Here is a 13,683-nt window from a genome sequence, read left to right as displayed (position 1 = left end):
AAAAATAAAAAAAAAAAAAATGGTGCTCACCAGGAGTCAGAGGCAGGTTGACTTTTGGGGCCAAAGATGGTCTCTCCTGTCTCTCAAAACCAGGTGTGAAATGTCCCTTCGACTTGAAGGCAGCTGTAATTAGCAAGAAAAAACTCATCTCTGTATAAAATATACTTTATATATATAAAGTAATCCCAGTAATGTACTTGATAGTATTCCACCAGATTGTAAGTACTTGTTATTCCACTGGTAGTGTTTCTCTCTCTCTCTCCCTCTCTCTCTCTCTCTCTCTCTGTGTGTGTGTGTGTGTGTGTGTGTGTGTGTGTGTGTGTGTGTGTGTGTATCGGTGCCTCTTAGACTGGAAACTCCCCAGAGGTGAGTGTTTTCTGTTCTAAGGAGATCCCCATGGGGCTAAGCACACAGATATCTGTATACAAGGCATCATCACACACAATGAGTCTGGGTCTTGAAAGAGGGTCAAATCACAATAGGAGCACACAGAGCAATTAGGGGGAGGTGAGAGGATGTTGAAGAGTAGCATCTCCAAAGATTTCAGTCGGTGGCAAGGGTGGAAGGGCCTCCCAAATAGGGAAAGTGAGACTCCAGGAGCAGGTGGAAAGGAGGAGCTTGTGGGAGCCTCAGAGGAGGCAGCATTTAGTTATCTTGTTGATCAGGAGCAGGTTGAGACTCCCTGGAGGTTTGAGGGAGAGTGTATCTATTTCCTTTTTTGTTAGGAGTTCAGTCCTAATCTTCCTTCCCAACCTGGCATTGGGAACATTTGACTCTTTCTTCTCCAGAGATCATTAGCCAACCCCCCACCCCCCCTGCAACCCCCACTGGAACAGGGTTGGTTGGCGGGGGGGGGGGGGGGCCTTGTTCAACGTCAAGACACTAGGGATTTTTCATCCAATATACATGTTTGCCATCAGAAAATGGTTACTTGGGTACTTACATTATAATCTCAACATTTTTGTACCCATGATGGTAAATGCCCAGTTGATTATCAGACTAGTTAGGAGAAACAAACACAGGACTTGGCCACACTTGAAATTTTGTGGCTTTCCTGGTTAAAGTTCAAAGCATTTGCCTGAACGCCGAAGCTGGTCCTAGAACTTACAGATGAGGTGAGTCCTCAGTAGCTTCTGCCGGTTTCTTGGGCTAAGGAGACAACATTTCAGATGCATGTCTCCTACTAGGGAGCCCTGAGCACCTCCCAGTGAGCAAGGCCAATCTATTGTTAAGTCTGATTCCCTGTCAAAGCCTGTCCCAAAAATGTTTTATAGTGCCTACAAAGTCCATGAGACAGCTTTGGATAGTCTGGGCAATGACACTTGCAGGATCCAGGCTCTTTCCAGGCAGCTGAGCTACGTTTTTCTTTTCTTTTCTTCCCATCTCTCCCCTATCAGTATATCAAAAGTTGTTAGCTGAAAGCAAGCCCCAAGATCTCCCATTCCATTGAGATGAAATGAGTTTTCTTTAAAAAATTTTTTTTTAATGTTTATTTATTTTTGAGACAGAGAGAGACAGAGCTTGAATAGGGGACAGTCAGAGAGAGAGGGGGAGACACAGAATCTGAAACAGGCTCCGGGCTCCGAGCTGTCAGCACAGACCCCGACGCGGGGCTTGAACCCACAGACTGCGAGATCATGACCTGAGCCGAAGTCGGACGCTTAACCAACTGAGCCACGCAGGCGCCCCGAAATGAGTTTTCAAAAGATGGAAACAGTATAGAAATTCTTAGTGTTGACATGCATAATGGAATATTTTCTGTTAGACTTTTTTAAATGACAGGGGCGCCTGGTGGCTCAGTCGGTTAAGCGGCCAACTGTTGATTTTGGCTTGGGTCATGGTCTTACAGTTCGTGAGTTCGAACCCCACTTTGGGCTCTGCACTGGCCGTGCGGAGCCTGCCTGGGATTCTTTCTTCCCTTCATTTCATGTCTTTTCCTCACCTAATGATTAGAAACATTCTAGGGGCACCTGGCTGGCTCAAGCCGAAGAGCATGCGACTCTTATCTTGAGGGCATGAGTTTGAGCCTCACGTTGAGTGATTACTAAAAAAGATAAAAATTAAAAATTTAATAAACTTAAAAAAAAACACATTCTAGGAATCTTTCATCATTTTTGGTGTCCAGTGATGACGCACGCATGGGCAGGACGACAGCAAGGTTAGTCCATTACCAACCATCCCCCCATCATTTCTTACAGTGAATTCCCAGCATCCCAGGCTACCCCACCACCTCCTCTGGCTCAGGAACCCTGTTGCTGACCTACCAGATTCTGCCTAACTCTGCAGCCCTGCACTTTAGAAGGCATTGTTTATTCCCAGATACTCCTTCTTTGGACTACTGACTGGATTTGGGAGGGAGATTAATACCTACCCTGTTACCCTGTGTGCTGAACACTTTGCCATATGTACATGGAGAAGGGCCTCTTGGGGAATGGGGCTTCCTTTTAATTCTGTTGCAAGAGTTTCCTTCCTCTCCCTCCAGAAGGAAATGACAAGCTCCTGTCCCGTAGGGATGGAATCTCCTCCCTTAAATCCAGGAAAAGGGATCGATCCTGAGGCCAGAGTGTACCCATAGCATCATTTTGTATGTGTGTGCACTTGTTGGGGTATCACATATTTGGATGGCATCACATGTTTTGGCTGAATCTATTGATAGTCCAGTGCTACGCTGCCAGCTCCCTTCTCATTACCACCTCTTCTACACGTGCTCCATGGGCAAGAGCTGTTACTATGGAAATATATTATTTTTAAAAACAGAAGCAGCCCCAGGCTTGGGAAATATCTCCAGAACAAACCCACGCGAGCAAGGAGGTTAATAGGGTGTTCCTGGGTCCTAGGTGCTAGGAGAAGGGAGGTGGTGGTGGTGGAGGGAGATTAACATTCCATGTTCTATTCTCAGACTCTACTAGGTTCAAGTTCTTTCTGGTCGGTGTCTCCTGGACCTCCGCGAGGCACTTCTATGTAGGAGGGATGCTCTGCACCTATTTACTCACCCAGGGCCTAGCTTAGGCCAAGAAATGGGAACCAAAGAAGCTGCTGCGCCTAGGGGTGTTGGGAGAAGGAGCCGACGCCATCCACGGAGGTCATGTCCTTAACCCCACATGCGTCCAAACTATAGAAATCTAAGTGCGTAAGGGAAATCAGACGAGATACCTCAAGTGAGCGAAAGTTACTCTTGCTGTGAGCTCGGGGGAAAGGGAGTACCCCTTTTTCAGTATGGGGCGGGGTGGTCAAAGATCCCGCCTATTTTCAACCCCGGAACCTCCTCCCCTCGGCGTAGTCCTCCCGCCCTCCTCTAAGCGCTTGGGCGCCGGGCTCGCCAAGCCCCGCCCAGCGCGGGTGCGGCTCCTTTAAGGGCGAGTGGGGGCGGGGCGCCGGCCGTGTTGTCAATGTCGGCTTTGCGCACGCAGCCCTTCCGGAGCCGGTGCCGGTCCGCGAGCCCCCACGTCTCTGCAGAAGAGTCCCCGCCCGGGTCCAGAAGGGCCCACGCCGTGGGAGGAGTCGGGCGCTGGCAGGCGACTAACCCAGGTCGGACTGCCGGACCAACTGAGGAGGGACCCGGATCACGCAGAGAGGGACCCCGGCGCTGCGAGCCCCCAGGACTCCTCTCATCGATCTGTGGCATCCACTAGTTCCGGACACCCATCCCCGCAGAGCCCCCAAGCCCGCGCGCTCAGCCCCGGGGGAGCCCGCCCCCGCCCCGCGGCCCGCCCGGGCCATGCTCCCCCGGGGCAGCGGCTGAGCCCGTGCCGGGGCCCGGACCGGAGCCCGTGCGGAGCATGGATCCGGGCTGGGGGCAGCAGGACGTGGGCTGGGCGGCCCTGCTGATCCTCTTCGCCGCCTCGCTGCTCACGGTGTTTGGCTGGCTGCTACAGTATGCCCGGGGCTTGTGGCTGGCACGGGCCCGCGGGGGCCGGGGGCCGGGACCCGCCTTAGCTGCCGAGCCCGCGGGCTCCCTTCGAGAGCTGGGCGTGTGGCGCTCGCTGCTGCGGCTGCGGCCGACTCGGGCTGGTGCCCCCGAGGAGCCAGGCGTCCGGGGCCTCCTGGCGTCGCTCTTCGCCTTCAAGTCTTTCCGAGAGAACTGGCAACGGGCTTGGGTGCGAGCGCTGAACGAGCAGGCCTGCAGGGACGGGGTGAGTTGGACAGGAGCACCTAGGTGGTTCCCTCAGCCTTTCCTTCCAGGGCGGGGAGGGAGGGACTGCTCTTGCCTGGAGGGCCAGATGGGGGTGGGGATCAACTGGAGAACCCTACGGCTTCTCTTCCCCTCTGGGATCACAGAAAAGGGTGCAGGTGAGGCTGGAGGTTGTAGAAATCTAGCTATGTCCCAGATCCTCTATTCTGTGGTCAAGGTACTCTCTGGCTGCAAACCCAAGCACAAGTTGCTGTTTTCATAGCAACGCTAATCCCTGGGCCCGAGGGCACTTCCGTGTAGCCTGGGTGCTGGTTGTGTCGGGGAGCAAGGATAGAAGGGAAACAGGTGCACCTGCAGAAGAAATTTGCCTGGTCCTCATGCCACCACACCCAGTTAACATTTCATGCCCCAAATCCCTGGTTTGATCAGGCAGATAGATCCCCAAGGAGCCTGAAATATACACCCCCTCCACCCCCCCCACCCTTAGTAATTTCACTGATACAGTCTAACACACCCTTCTTTTTGCTGACCTGCAGTGTATATATTGAGGAAAAGGTGTTAAGGTGGAGAGCAGATTGACAGTCCATGCCCCTCTCAGTAGATGAGTCTGGAACTGCCTCTTGAGGGTCAGTCACAAACCAGCCCAGCCTACTTCCTCCCATTGCACCATGGGCATCTGGTCTCCCAGGAAGTAGGGCAGGAAGCGTGGTCATAAGACTGAGGTGGGGTGGGAGGTAGAGGCCTCCGTGTCATGGGGCCCTCTCCCATCCCGGCCCAGTATTCTGTCTTCACTCTCACAGCCCATCAGCCCCCTACCCAGAAGGTTCTCCATTTCCAGCTCCCACTAGGGCTTTGCTCCACTAGCTCCCCAGATGCCTGGAAACAAAAGTGGCCACGTAAGAAGTTGCTCAGTCTCCTCTGTCCAGCTAGCCAGCAGAAAGCCAGATGGCATCTGTTAGTCTACATCTTGAACTCATGCCTCCACCCACTTCTCCCTGTACCTTGTCCCTTGGTCAGGAGAGACTCCCCAGGACAGCTGACTCAGCTGGACATTGGCCTCCCTTGCAGGGGGTGGGGAGATTGGGGTTCCTAGCATCCATCTCCCCATCTCCCTGGGCCTGGCCTTCAAACAAGCCAGCTACAGGCGCAGAGAAGTTGGTGTTTTCTGGTGTGCCAGGCACACGGGTCCTGTGAATCTGTTTCCTCCCATCCCAAGACCCGAGGAACGGCTGCCAGCTCAGTGGGTGCCCCTTCTTCAGTTCTCCTTCCCATCCTGCTTTCTGGATGGGACTGCAGTAGGCTGTTTCCACTGCTGTGTAAGAATCAGGAAGCTCTTTCAAGACCCAAGCTAAGCAGCTTTCTGCTGCCTAATACCACCCTGCTGTCTGCCTTGGGGAATTAGCCAGGCCTCTGGAAGCTTGAGCTCTCTGAGCTTGCTTTTCTTGCCAGTGCCTCTGGTAAAGTTCCCCACGCCCATGTGGAGCTAGTCCTCAACCCCAAGAATATAGATAGGGTCATACTCTTGAGCTTCTGCATCCTGTGTATGTAGACGTAGGCTTAGCCTCATTTCTCCAGCTCTTATCTTGAATAAGTGGCCCTATTGCTTTTGCCTTTAGCTCAGCCGAGTCACTCTCTCCCTCACTATACGTAGGTAGCAACCAACACCTTTATTATTTTTTTTTCCCGGTGTGCACCTTTCTCTGGGGGTAGGTTGAGGAATGAAGAGAAAGGTGGGAGGAGAAGAGGGAGGCTCCTAGTATTCCAGGAGGAATCGAGGGTCTTCAGCTCAAGGTGATCTGGTCTTTGAGGTGGTCTAGCTCCTCCATCCTTCCTAGCAACTGCAGGCCCCAGAGAGGTGTGGTTCAAGGGGAACACTCCCTGTCCTAAAACCCTGAGCCAAGAAGGGGCCAGAAGCCAGCCTGCAGCTGAGGACTCCGCAGTGCCAGGACCCAGCCAGCAACCCAGCAGGCCAGCCCTGTGGGGGGCAGCTCCGGAGACCTGACCCTGTGTCCACACTACTTACTCCCTCAGAGTTCCATCCAAATCGCCTTTGAGGAGGTGCCCCAACTCCCACCCAGAGCCAGCATTAGTCATGTGACCTGCGTAGACCAATCAGAGCGCACCATGGTAAGGGGCTGCCGGGCACTGCCTTCTATAGACCCCGAGGGGGGCTGGTCCCAAGAGTTCCCTTTAGTCTGAGGGTTCTTGGCCTGAAGTCTGTGAATGCCTTAGGAATGCAAGGATTGGCTTCAGGAGGTCTGAGAATCCCATTAAAGTTGCATGCGAAATGTAGCACATGTGTGTGTATATCTGCATTTTTCTGGAGAGAGGAGTCTTTGACTTTAATTCTTCTATGGGCTTGTGACCCCAGAAGGGTGAAGTCCCAAGGAAAACCCAGTGGGGAGGGCTCTCTAAAGGGCAGCGCAAAGCAAGGTTGGGCACCTTCCTCCATGCCTGACCCTCCTGGCCTCCGTGCTTCGCTTGTCTCAGGTGCTGCATTGCCAGCTCTCTGCTGAGGAGGTGATGTTCCCAGTCTCCGTGACCCAGCAGTCCCCCGCTGCCGTCTCCATGGAGACCTACCACGTCACTCTGACACTGCCACCAACACAGGTGGAAGGGGATGTGGGAAACTGAGTTGGGCAGGGGGTGGTTCAAGGCCTCAGCCTTTCAGTTTGGTTCCCTCTGGGACAGAATTTGGGAAGGGAGGGTCCTGGGGAGTAGGAGTAGTTGGAGGTGTGAGGCAAGTCAACCCAGCCCCTTTGTCCCTCCTCCGCAGTTGGAAGTCAGCCTGGAGGAAATCCCTGATGAGGGGCTGCTTGTGTCCTGGGCCTTCACTGATCGTCCAGATCTCAGCCTGACGGTGCTTCCCAAGCTGCAGGCCAGGGAGGTAAGGGGGCAGGGCTCGGCGGAAGAGGCAGAGCAAGGAGGGGGTGCGGAGCTGGGGGCCCCACCTCTTTATTCTCCTTTTCTCCCTACAGAGAGGCGAGGAGCAAGTAGATCTCTCCACCATTGAGGAATTGATTGAGGATGCCATTGTCAGCACTCAGCCAGCCATGATGGTCAACCTCAGGGCTTGCTCTGCCCCTGGAGGCCTGGTAAGTAGGCACTCAAAGCAAATAGTCTGTATGCATATCGTCCCCAGGGTGCTATGTCGGGATCCTCGTTCGTTTTCCCTCCTTCTGCTCTTAGGTATCCAGTGAGAAGCCACCCACGGTGCCCCAGGCGCAGCCAGCCATCTCCAGACCTATCCGGTTATTCCTACGGCAGCTTCGAGCATCTCACCTGGGAGGTGAATTGGAAGGTGAGAGCTAGAAGCAGCTGGGGGCCTGCCAGGGCTATGGGTGCAGGTGCCCCCTGCCCTTCTTCCACGGGTGTAGTTTCATCATTCCTCAGTGGCTTCCCATCTTTGAGCATCTTCTCATTTCTCGTTCCTCCCAGGCACTGGGGAGCTATGCTGTGTAGCTGAGCTCGACAACCCTGCACAACAGAAGTGGACCAAGCCCGCAAGTGCCGGTCCCGACGTGGAGTGGACTGACGACCTGGCACTGTAAGGAGTGACTCCTCCAACCCCACCCCTGCTCCTATGGGCAGACTGAAGATCAGACCCTTCCAGCATAGCCTTAGCACGAATCAGCTCTGCTTTCACTGAACTTTGGTGTGAGCCCCCATTGTATGCCAGGCCCTGGCCTAGGTCCTGCGGATACAGACGTGACCAAGATACACCCCCACCCCTGAGTCGATTGCAGGCTCCAGGCAGACACAGATGTATGTAAAGACGATGGTATAAGGGCTCCAGTCAAGATCTACACAGAATGCCGTGGGCGTGCTTAGGTGTGGGGAGATTAATTCCCATGGGGAATAAAGATCAGAGTAGGCTTCGTGGAGAAGGTGGCATTTAAACCGCACCTTAGAGCAAGAAGAGGGTTTCAACAGAGTGTGAGAGAGAAGTGTTTTTGGCAGAGGAAACAGCTTGAGCAAAGGGAAGGGGGTGGTTTGACATGGAGAGACAGGGAGGGCAAACGGGGCAGGATCAGGGAGGATCTGAATGCCTAGCATACTATTCACTGAGCAGAGTTCTGTCCCGTTCTCTTGGGAAGAGTATTTGTTTTTGTTTTTAATTGTTTTAAGATTTTTAAACATTCATTTTAGTTTTTTAAATTTATATCCAAATTAGTTAGCATATATACTTTTTTTAAGATTTACTTTTTTAAAATTTTATTTATTTAACTACTCTCTACACCCAAAGTGGGGTTCGAACTCATGACTCCGAGATCAGGAGTCACATGCTCTTCTGCCTGAGCCAGCCAGGCACCCTGGGAAGAGACAGTAATTTGGAGGGCAGGCTCCATTGGAGCCCTTATTCCACGGGCCTGTGGCCTGTGATCAGTTCAAGGGTGGATTCAGTTTACTAATCTTCCCCTTCCCTGCCCCACCTCCTCTTGGCCACAGGGATCTGGGCCCCCAGAGTCGGGAGCTGACCCTCAAAGTGCTGAGGAACAGCAGCTCTGGAGACAGTGAGTATGGGGCAGGAAGGAGCCCCTCTGGATGGGTGCTCAGTGGGGCCCGGTCATGGGCCCAGCTCACAGTGCTCCCCCTTTCCCCAGCTGAACTCTTGGGCCAGGTCACGCTGCCTGTGGGCTCCCCTTCCAGACCGCTGTCCCGAAGACAGGTATGCCCGCTCACCCTAGGGCCGGGGAAAGCCCTGGGACCAGCGGCCACCATCGCAGTGGAGGTGAGAAGCTGAGCCTGGGGAGAAGACGGGAGGACACTGGGGAAGCACAGTTTTTGAGGCGCCGCCTCTTGGCTCTTCTACCCCTCGGCAGCTTCAGTATGAGGAGGGCTCCCCCCGGAACCTAGGTACACCTGCTCCCTCCACTCCACGCCCCAGCATCACTCCCACCAAGAAGATCGAGCTGGACCGGACCATCATGCCTGATGGCACCATCGTGACCACAGTCACCACCGTCCAGTCCCGGCCTCGTGTAGAAGGGAAACTAGGTAAAGAGAACGGAGCCCAGCTTGAGCCAGGGGTCCCTGGCTGCAGACCCATGCAGGACAGGGAAGGGCAAGGGAAGACCTAATTCCAGCTCCTCCTGTATCCAGCCACATCTTCCTCATCATCTTTCTCTCTCAAGCCTTCTCTTCCATCCCTCCTTTTCCCCGCTGTTCCTATCCTGCTTTAGCACTGGGTCGGCCAGGGCCTCCTCTACAAGACTCTTGTACTTCGCTCTCTTGCCGTTCCTTCCCCCCTGGCCCCAGTTGCCTACTTGTGCCTCCTTCTACCCTTGACCTCCTAGCATCCTTGGGATCCTCCAACAAACCCAGTGGCCTCTGTAGTACTTCTCCCACTCCCAGGGGCCCTCCAGGACATTTCTCCCAGCTCCAGAGGTCTCTTGGGGTTCCCCCCACCCCCAGGGGACCCCTGTGCCATCTCCGTGCACTCTGCATTTTCAAGGTGTCTCCCCATACCCTCAGTGGGTCCCATGCCATTGCCCCACACTCCCCTTGCTTCCCGTGCTGTCTTTTTGCCCCCATGGCATCTTATTAATCACCCATGTGATTAATTGTCCCTTAGTCACCCCTGCCCTCTGAGTCAGCCAAAGCGTGCATCTCAATAAAGACAGTAGGGGGTGGGGGCCACTTTAAGGCACCTCCCGGCTCACTGACCCTCCCCCACCCACCAGACTCCCCCTCCCGCTCCCCGTCCAAGGTGGAGGTGACCGAGAAGACTACGACTGTGCTGAGTGAGAGCAGCGGCCCCAGCAGTGCCTCCCACAGCAGCAGCCGTGAGTGGGGGATCGGGAGGTATGAGTGGCGGTTGGCACTGGAGCCCCAGAGTCAGAGTCAGAGTCATTTTGGGTGGGGCACAGGAGTCCAAGTCCAAGAAGGAGCCACGGAGGAGTCATGTTACCAATCCTCTGTACCCCCAGCAGGGGAGAGCCACCTTTCCAACGGCTTGGACCCTGTAGCAGAGACAGCGATTCGCCAGCTGACGGAGCCCAGCGGGCGGGCAGCCAAAAAGACACCCACCAAGCGTAGCACTCTCATCATCTCTGGCGTTTCCAAGGTAACAGGGCTCTGAGGAGAGGAGCTGGGATAGGGAGAAAGCCCTAACGGGTCAGTCCTGCCCATTAAAATGTGTCCCTCCTGCCAGGTGCCCATCGCTCAGGACGAGTTGGCACTGTCTCTGGGCTATGCGGCATCCCTGGAGGCCTCAATGCAGGATGATGCGGGAACCAGTGGAGGTCCCTCCTCACCTCCCCCAGACCCACCGGCCATGTCTCCAGGACCCCTAGATCCCCTCTCCAGCCCCACGAGCGTCCAGGAAGCAGATGAGACAACACGTTCGGACATTTCTGAGAGGCCATCTGTGGATGATGTTGAGTCAGAAACAGGGTCTACTGGCGCCCTGGAGACCCGCAGCCTCAAGGATCACAAAGGTGGGGAAATATTGGCATGTGCTCTCCACTTCTTCTTTTTTTTATTTAAAAAAAAATTGTTTATTTTTGAGAGGGAGAGAGAGAGAAACAGAGAGAGGGAGCAGGGGAGGGGCAGAGAGAGAGGGAGACAGAGGATCCAAAACAGGCTCTGCCCTGACAGCAGAGAGCCCAACGTGGGGCTTGAACCCACGAACCTCGAGATCATGACCTGAGCCAAAGTTGGACGCTTAACCGGCTGAGCCACTCAGCCACCCCTTTAAATTTTTTTTAATGTTTACTTATCCCCCTCCCCTTTTATGCCCAGTATCGTGACCTGGGTCCTACTGGACACTTACGGGAATGGGATTCTCAACCCAGTTTGCCTTCTCCTTCCTCCCCTAAGGGATCGCTACATTTCCCAGCCTGTTTCAACCAAGCCAGAGTAGAGAAGGGGCACTTACTGCCTTGGGTCCTGGCCTGGATCTGACAGGCACAGGTGACTGGGAGGGATGCCAAAGGATTTCCCTTTACCTCTGTTCTTCTTTCTTCCTGGGTCTAAGCACACCCCTTCTTTCCTTTCTTCTTTTTTTTTCTCTCCCCCCCCACCCCCGCCGACTTCCATTCTGTACTCGCTTTCCTCTGAGTGTAAGGAATCCTACGCCCAGTCAAACCTAGAAGTGTCCTTCTAGCAGTGACACAGCCCGTGGATAGTCGTGGTGCTTTTCTAACTTCTAAGGATGAGAGGCTTTGCCCCCAAACATCTTTATCCCTCTGCCAACGAGTCCGTCAACCACACATGTATTTTAACTATGATGTAAGCCTGCATCACTTCTTGGGATAATGAGATTCCTAAGTCCAAAGCCTGCTGTGTAAACACTTGTCTCATTATACTGGTCCCAAATTTACCTCCTTGAAGTTTTCCAGATGCAGCTTCTTGCTCGCATCCTGGAATTTGGCCACCCACCTTATCCTTTCATGATTTTTATGGGCTTTTAGAAATGCCCTCTGCTCCGTCTTTTCTTTCCAGAGTAAAGAGGTCCATTTGTCAGTCTGTCCTTACAGGGAAGCAGCCCTGTGACATTCCTCCTCAGCGGCAATAGTTAGACTTGCCCACAGAATCCCATGAGTGCCACCATTTTTTCCTCAGGAAAGATAAGAGGCATTGTTTTGTCTCTATTTTCTTTCCTAAGGAAGCCTGGCTTCTAGGCGAAGGAAAGGTTCTGTTCTGTATCTTTGACCCCTCCGTGCTTGGTCCTTTCTCTGCTCCCCACCTCACCCCATGCCTGTCATACCCCTCTGTCTGCCTCAGCCTCCCCTCTTCCCCCACAGTGAGCTTCCTGCGCAGTGGCACGAAGCTTATCTTCCGCCGGAGGCCTCGACAGAAGGAAGCTGGTCTGAGCCAATCACACGACGACCTCTCCAACACGACGGCCACCCCCAGTGTCCGAAAGAAGGCTGGCAGCTTTTCTCGCCGCCTTATCAAGCGCTTTTCCTTCAAATCCAAACCCAAGGCCAATGGCAACCCCAGCCCCCAGCTCTGAGGGCCCTCCTCACCTTTTGAGCGAGGAGAGGGCAGGAGTCCTCTCAGCCCACCCTCCACATCCTCTTCCATTCCCCTTCCTGGATTCCCAACAGTCTGGGCCAGGGAAGCCCTCTGGGTTCCAGGAAGCCCTGTCCACCCTGGGCTGTGGGGCCAGTTGGAAGGGTGCTTACAACGGGAAGCATGAGAGAGGTGGGCACCTGTTGCTGAGAACACAGAAAAGGGAGTGGGTGGCTGGGAACAAGAGGAGGGCTCTGCCCCTGCACTTGTGGGCATTCCTCGGAACCGGTTGTGCTGTCGACATTGGCCCCTCAGAGGAGTCCCAGGGTGCTCAGCTCCTCAGCTGGTCCTTCCTCCCCTATTTATTCTCTTTTCTATTTATATGTGTGGTCCAGGACCCTCAGTGCACAGACGAGAGAGGGCATCTCTCCCAGGTGACCCTTCTTTCCTGTCCCAGGAAGGTAGGCAATTCCCTTTGGGACAGGACTCCCTTGTCTCCCTCAGGTCCCCACTCTGACCAGCACCAGTGTCTGCCTCTGAGGACATTGGCAGCTCACAGAAAGCCGGGCCGGTGCCCGGGCTGGGGGGCAGGTACTCCCCACCTCCCTGCCTCCCCTCCTGCTCCTCGTCCCTCCCTCCCTTTATTACCGTTTTTGTACTTGATGCCTTCTCTGTGAGCAGTGGCTCTGTTGGAAGGAGGGAGCCCAGAGCTGGGTGGGAGCCTTCCCCAGAGCGATGGCTCCAGGGGCTTTACTAAAGACTGATGATGATGGAGCGAGAGCAGGGCTGCACCCTCCGCGTGTTGGGAGATGATGATGTCCATTGCTGTGTGATGGCTTGGAATTTAATTTATTAAATTAAAGTCAAATTGGAGTTTATAAACTGGACCACTGGTTATCCTTTGAAAGGTGAGTGGGCAGCGAGGCTGTGGGATGGGTGGGGTGAGAGGGTCAGAGACAGGGGCCCAGACGGTGAGGTGCAGTAGGCGACCCACGTGTTGGGGCTGCTAAGAAGTTCCCGTGGGGAAGAAGGGACCTAGAGAGGATGAGGGAACGGGCCTTTGAGGGATGATATTGTAGCAAAAGAAGGCCATCAGAGAAGAAAAAATCAATTAGGACAGGCATCTTCACTCCCCTTTCTTGAATAGGCTGTTGCTTCCCTGATAGAACAGAATCCTAGGCAGGGACTCTGGCTCTAGACTGCCTAGATTTGAATCTCAGCTCCTGTAATTACCTGCGTGACCCTGGGCAAGTTACGTTACCTCAGAATGCCTCAGTTTTTTCATCTGTGAAATGGGAGCCGTGATAGTAGCTATGGCTTGGTTGTGGCCGAGAAGCAAATGCGTCGAGCACTCACAGTTTTGCTGGCATATGGTCGGTGCTGAATAAGTGTAACTGTTGCCTCAGAAGAGACAGATTGGGAGGGGGAAGTCTTATAAGGGTTTCATCACAATGAAAGTCTTTCATTCCTAAGTTTGGGCAAGGTTCAGGGAGCTAGGGATACTAGCAAAATCTACACCCCTGGTCCCTGTTCTCTGGGACCTTCCACAGGACTTGAACTGGGTAAGCTGCTACAGGGTGTCAGACAGAGCC

At 54.0% G+C, this 13,683-nt stretch overlaps 1 protein-coding gene and 1 long non-coding RNA gene across 3 annotated transcripts; one reads left to right on the top strand and one right to left on the bottom strand.

The window, feature by feature from the left end:
- Positions 1-2,092: 2,092 nt before the first annotated feature.
- Positions 2,093-5,106, bottom strand: LOC147576931 (uncharacterized). The gene is made up of 2 exons (XR_015241308.1): positions 4,663-5,106; positions 2,093-4,120 (listed from the first exon to the last, which is right to left on the bottom strand). It is a non-coding gene; the product is annotated as an uncharacterized LOC147576931 (long non-coding RNA).
- On the top strand, positions 3,655-12,978 carry C2CD2L (C2CD2 like). Of its 2 annotated transcripts, none has more exons than XM_025928682.2 (14): positions 3,655-4,133; positions 6,164-6,259; positions 6,623-6,742; positions 6,909-7,019; positions 7,111-7,227; positions 7,322-7,433; positions 7,571-7,679; positions 8,582-8,646; positions 8,737-8,864; positions 8,956-9,130; positions 9,817-9,918; positions 10,066-10,199; positions 10,287-10,572; positions 11,881-12,978. In XM_025928682.2, exons 1-14 carry the CDS (start codon positions 3,780-3,782, stop codon positions 12,090-12,092), a joined length of 2,121 nt encoding a protein of 706 aa, XP_025784467.1. In that variant the 5' UTR covers positions 3,655-3,779; the 3' UTR covers positions 12,093-12,978. The 2 variants fall into 2 exon arrangements, with proteins under 2 accessions (XP_025784467.1, XP_025784468.1); XM_025928683.2 differs by having other exon boundaries at positions 10,063-10,199.
- Positions 12,979-13,683: the final 705 nt, after the last annotated feature.

This window comes from Puma concolor, chromosome D1, assembly GCF_028749965.1.
Source record: "Puma concolor isolate L17-30 chromosome D1, mPumCon1.1.hap2, whole genome shotgun sequence".
Classification (NCBI taxonomy): domain Eukaryota; kingdom Metazoa; phylum Chordata; class Mammalia; order Carnivora; family Felidae; genus Puma; species Puma concolor.
The sequence above is the reverse complement of the archived record's forward strand: the minus strand, read 5'-3'. Positions and strand labels throughout refer to the sequence as shown.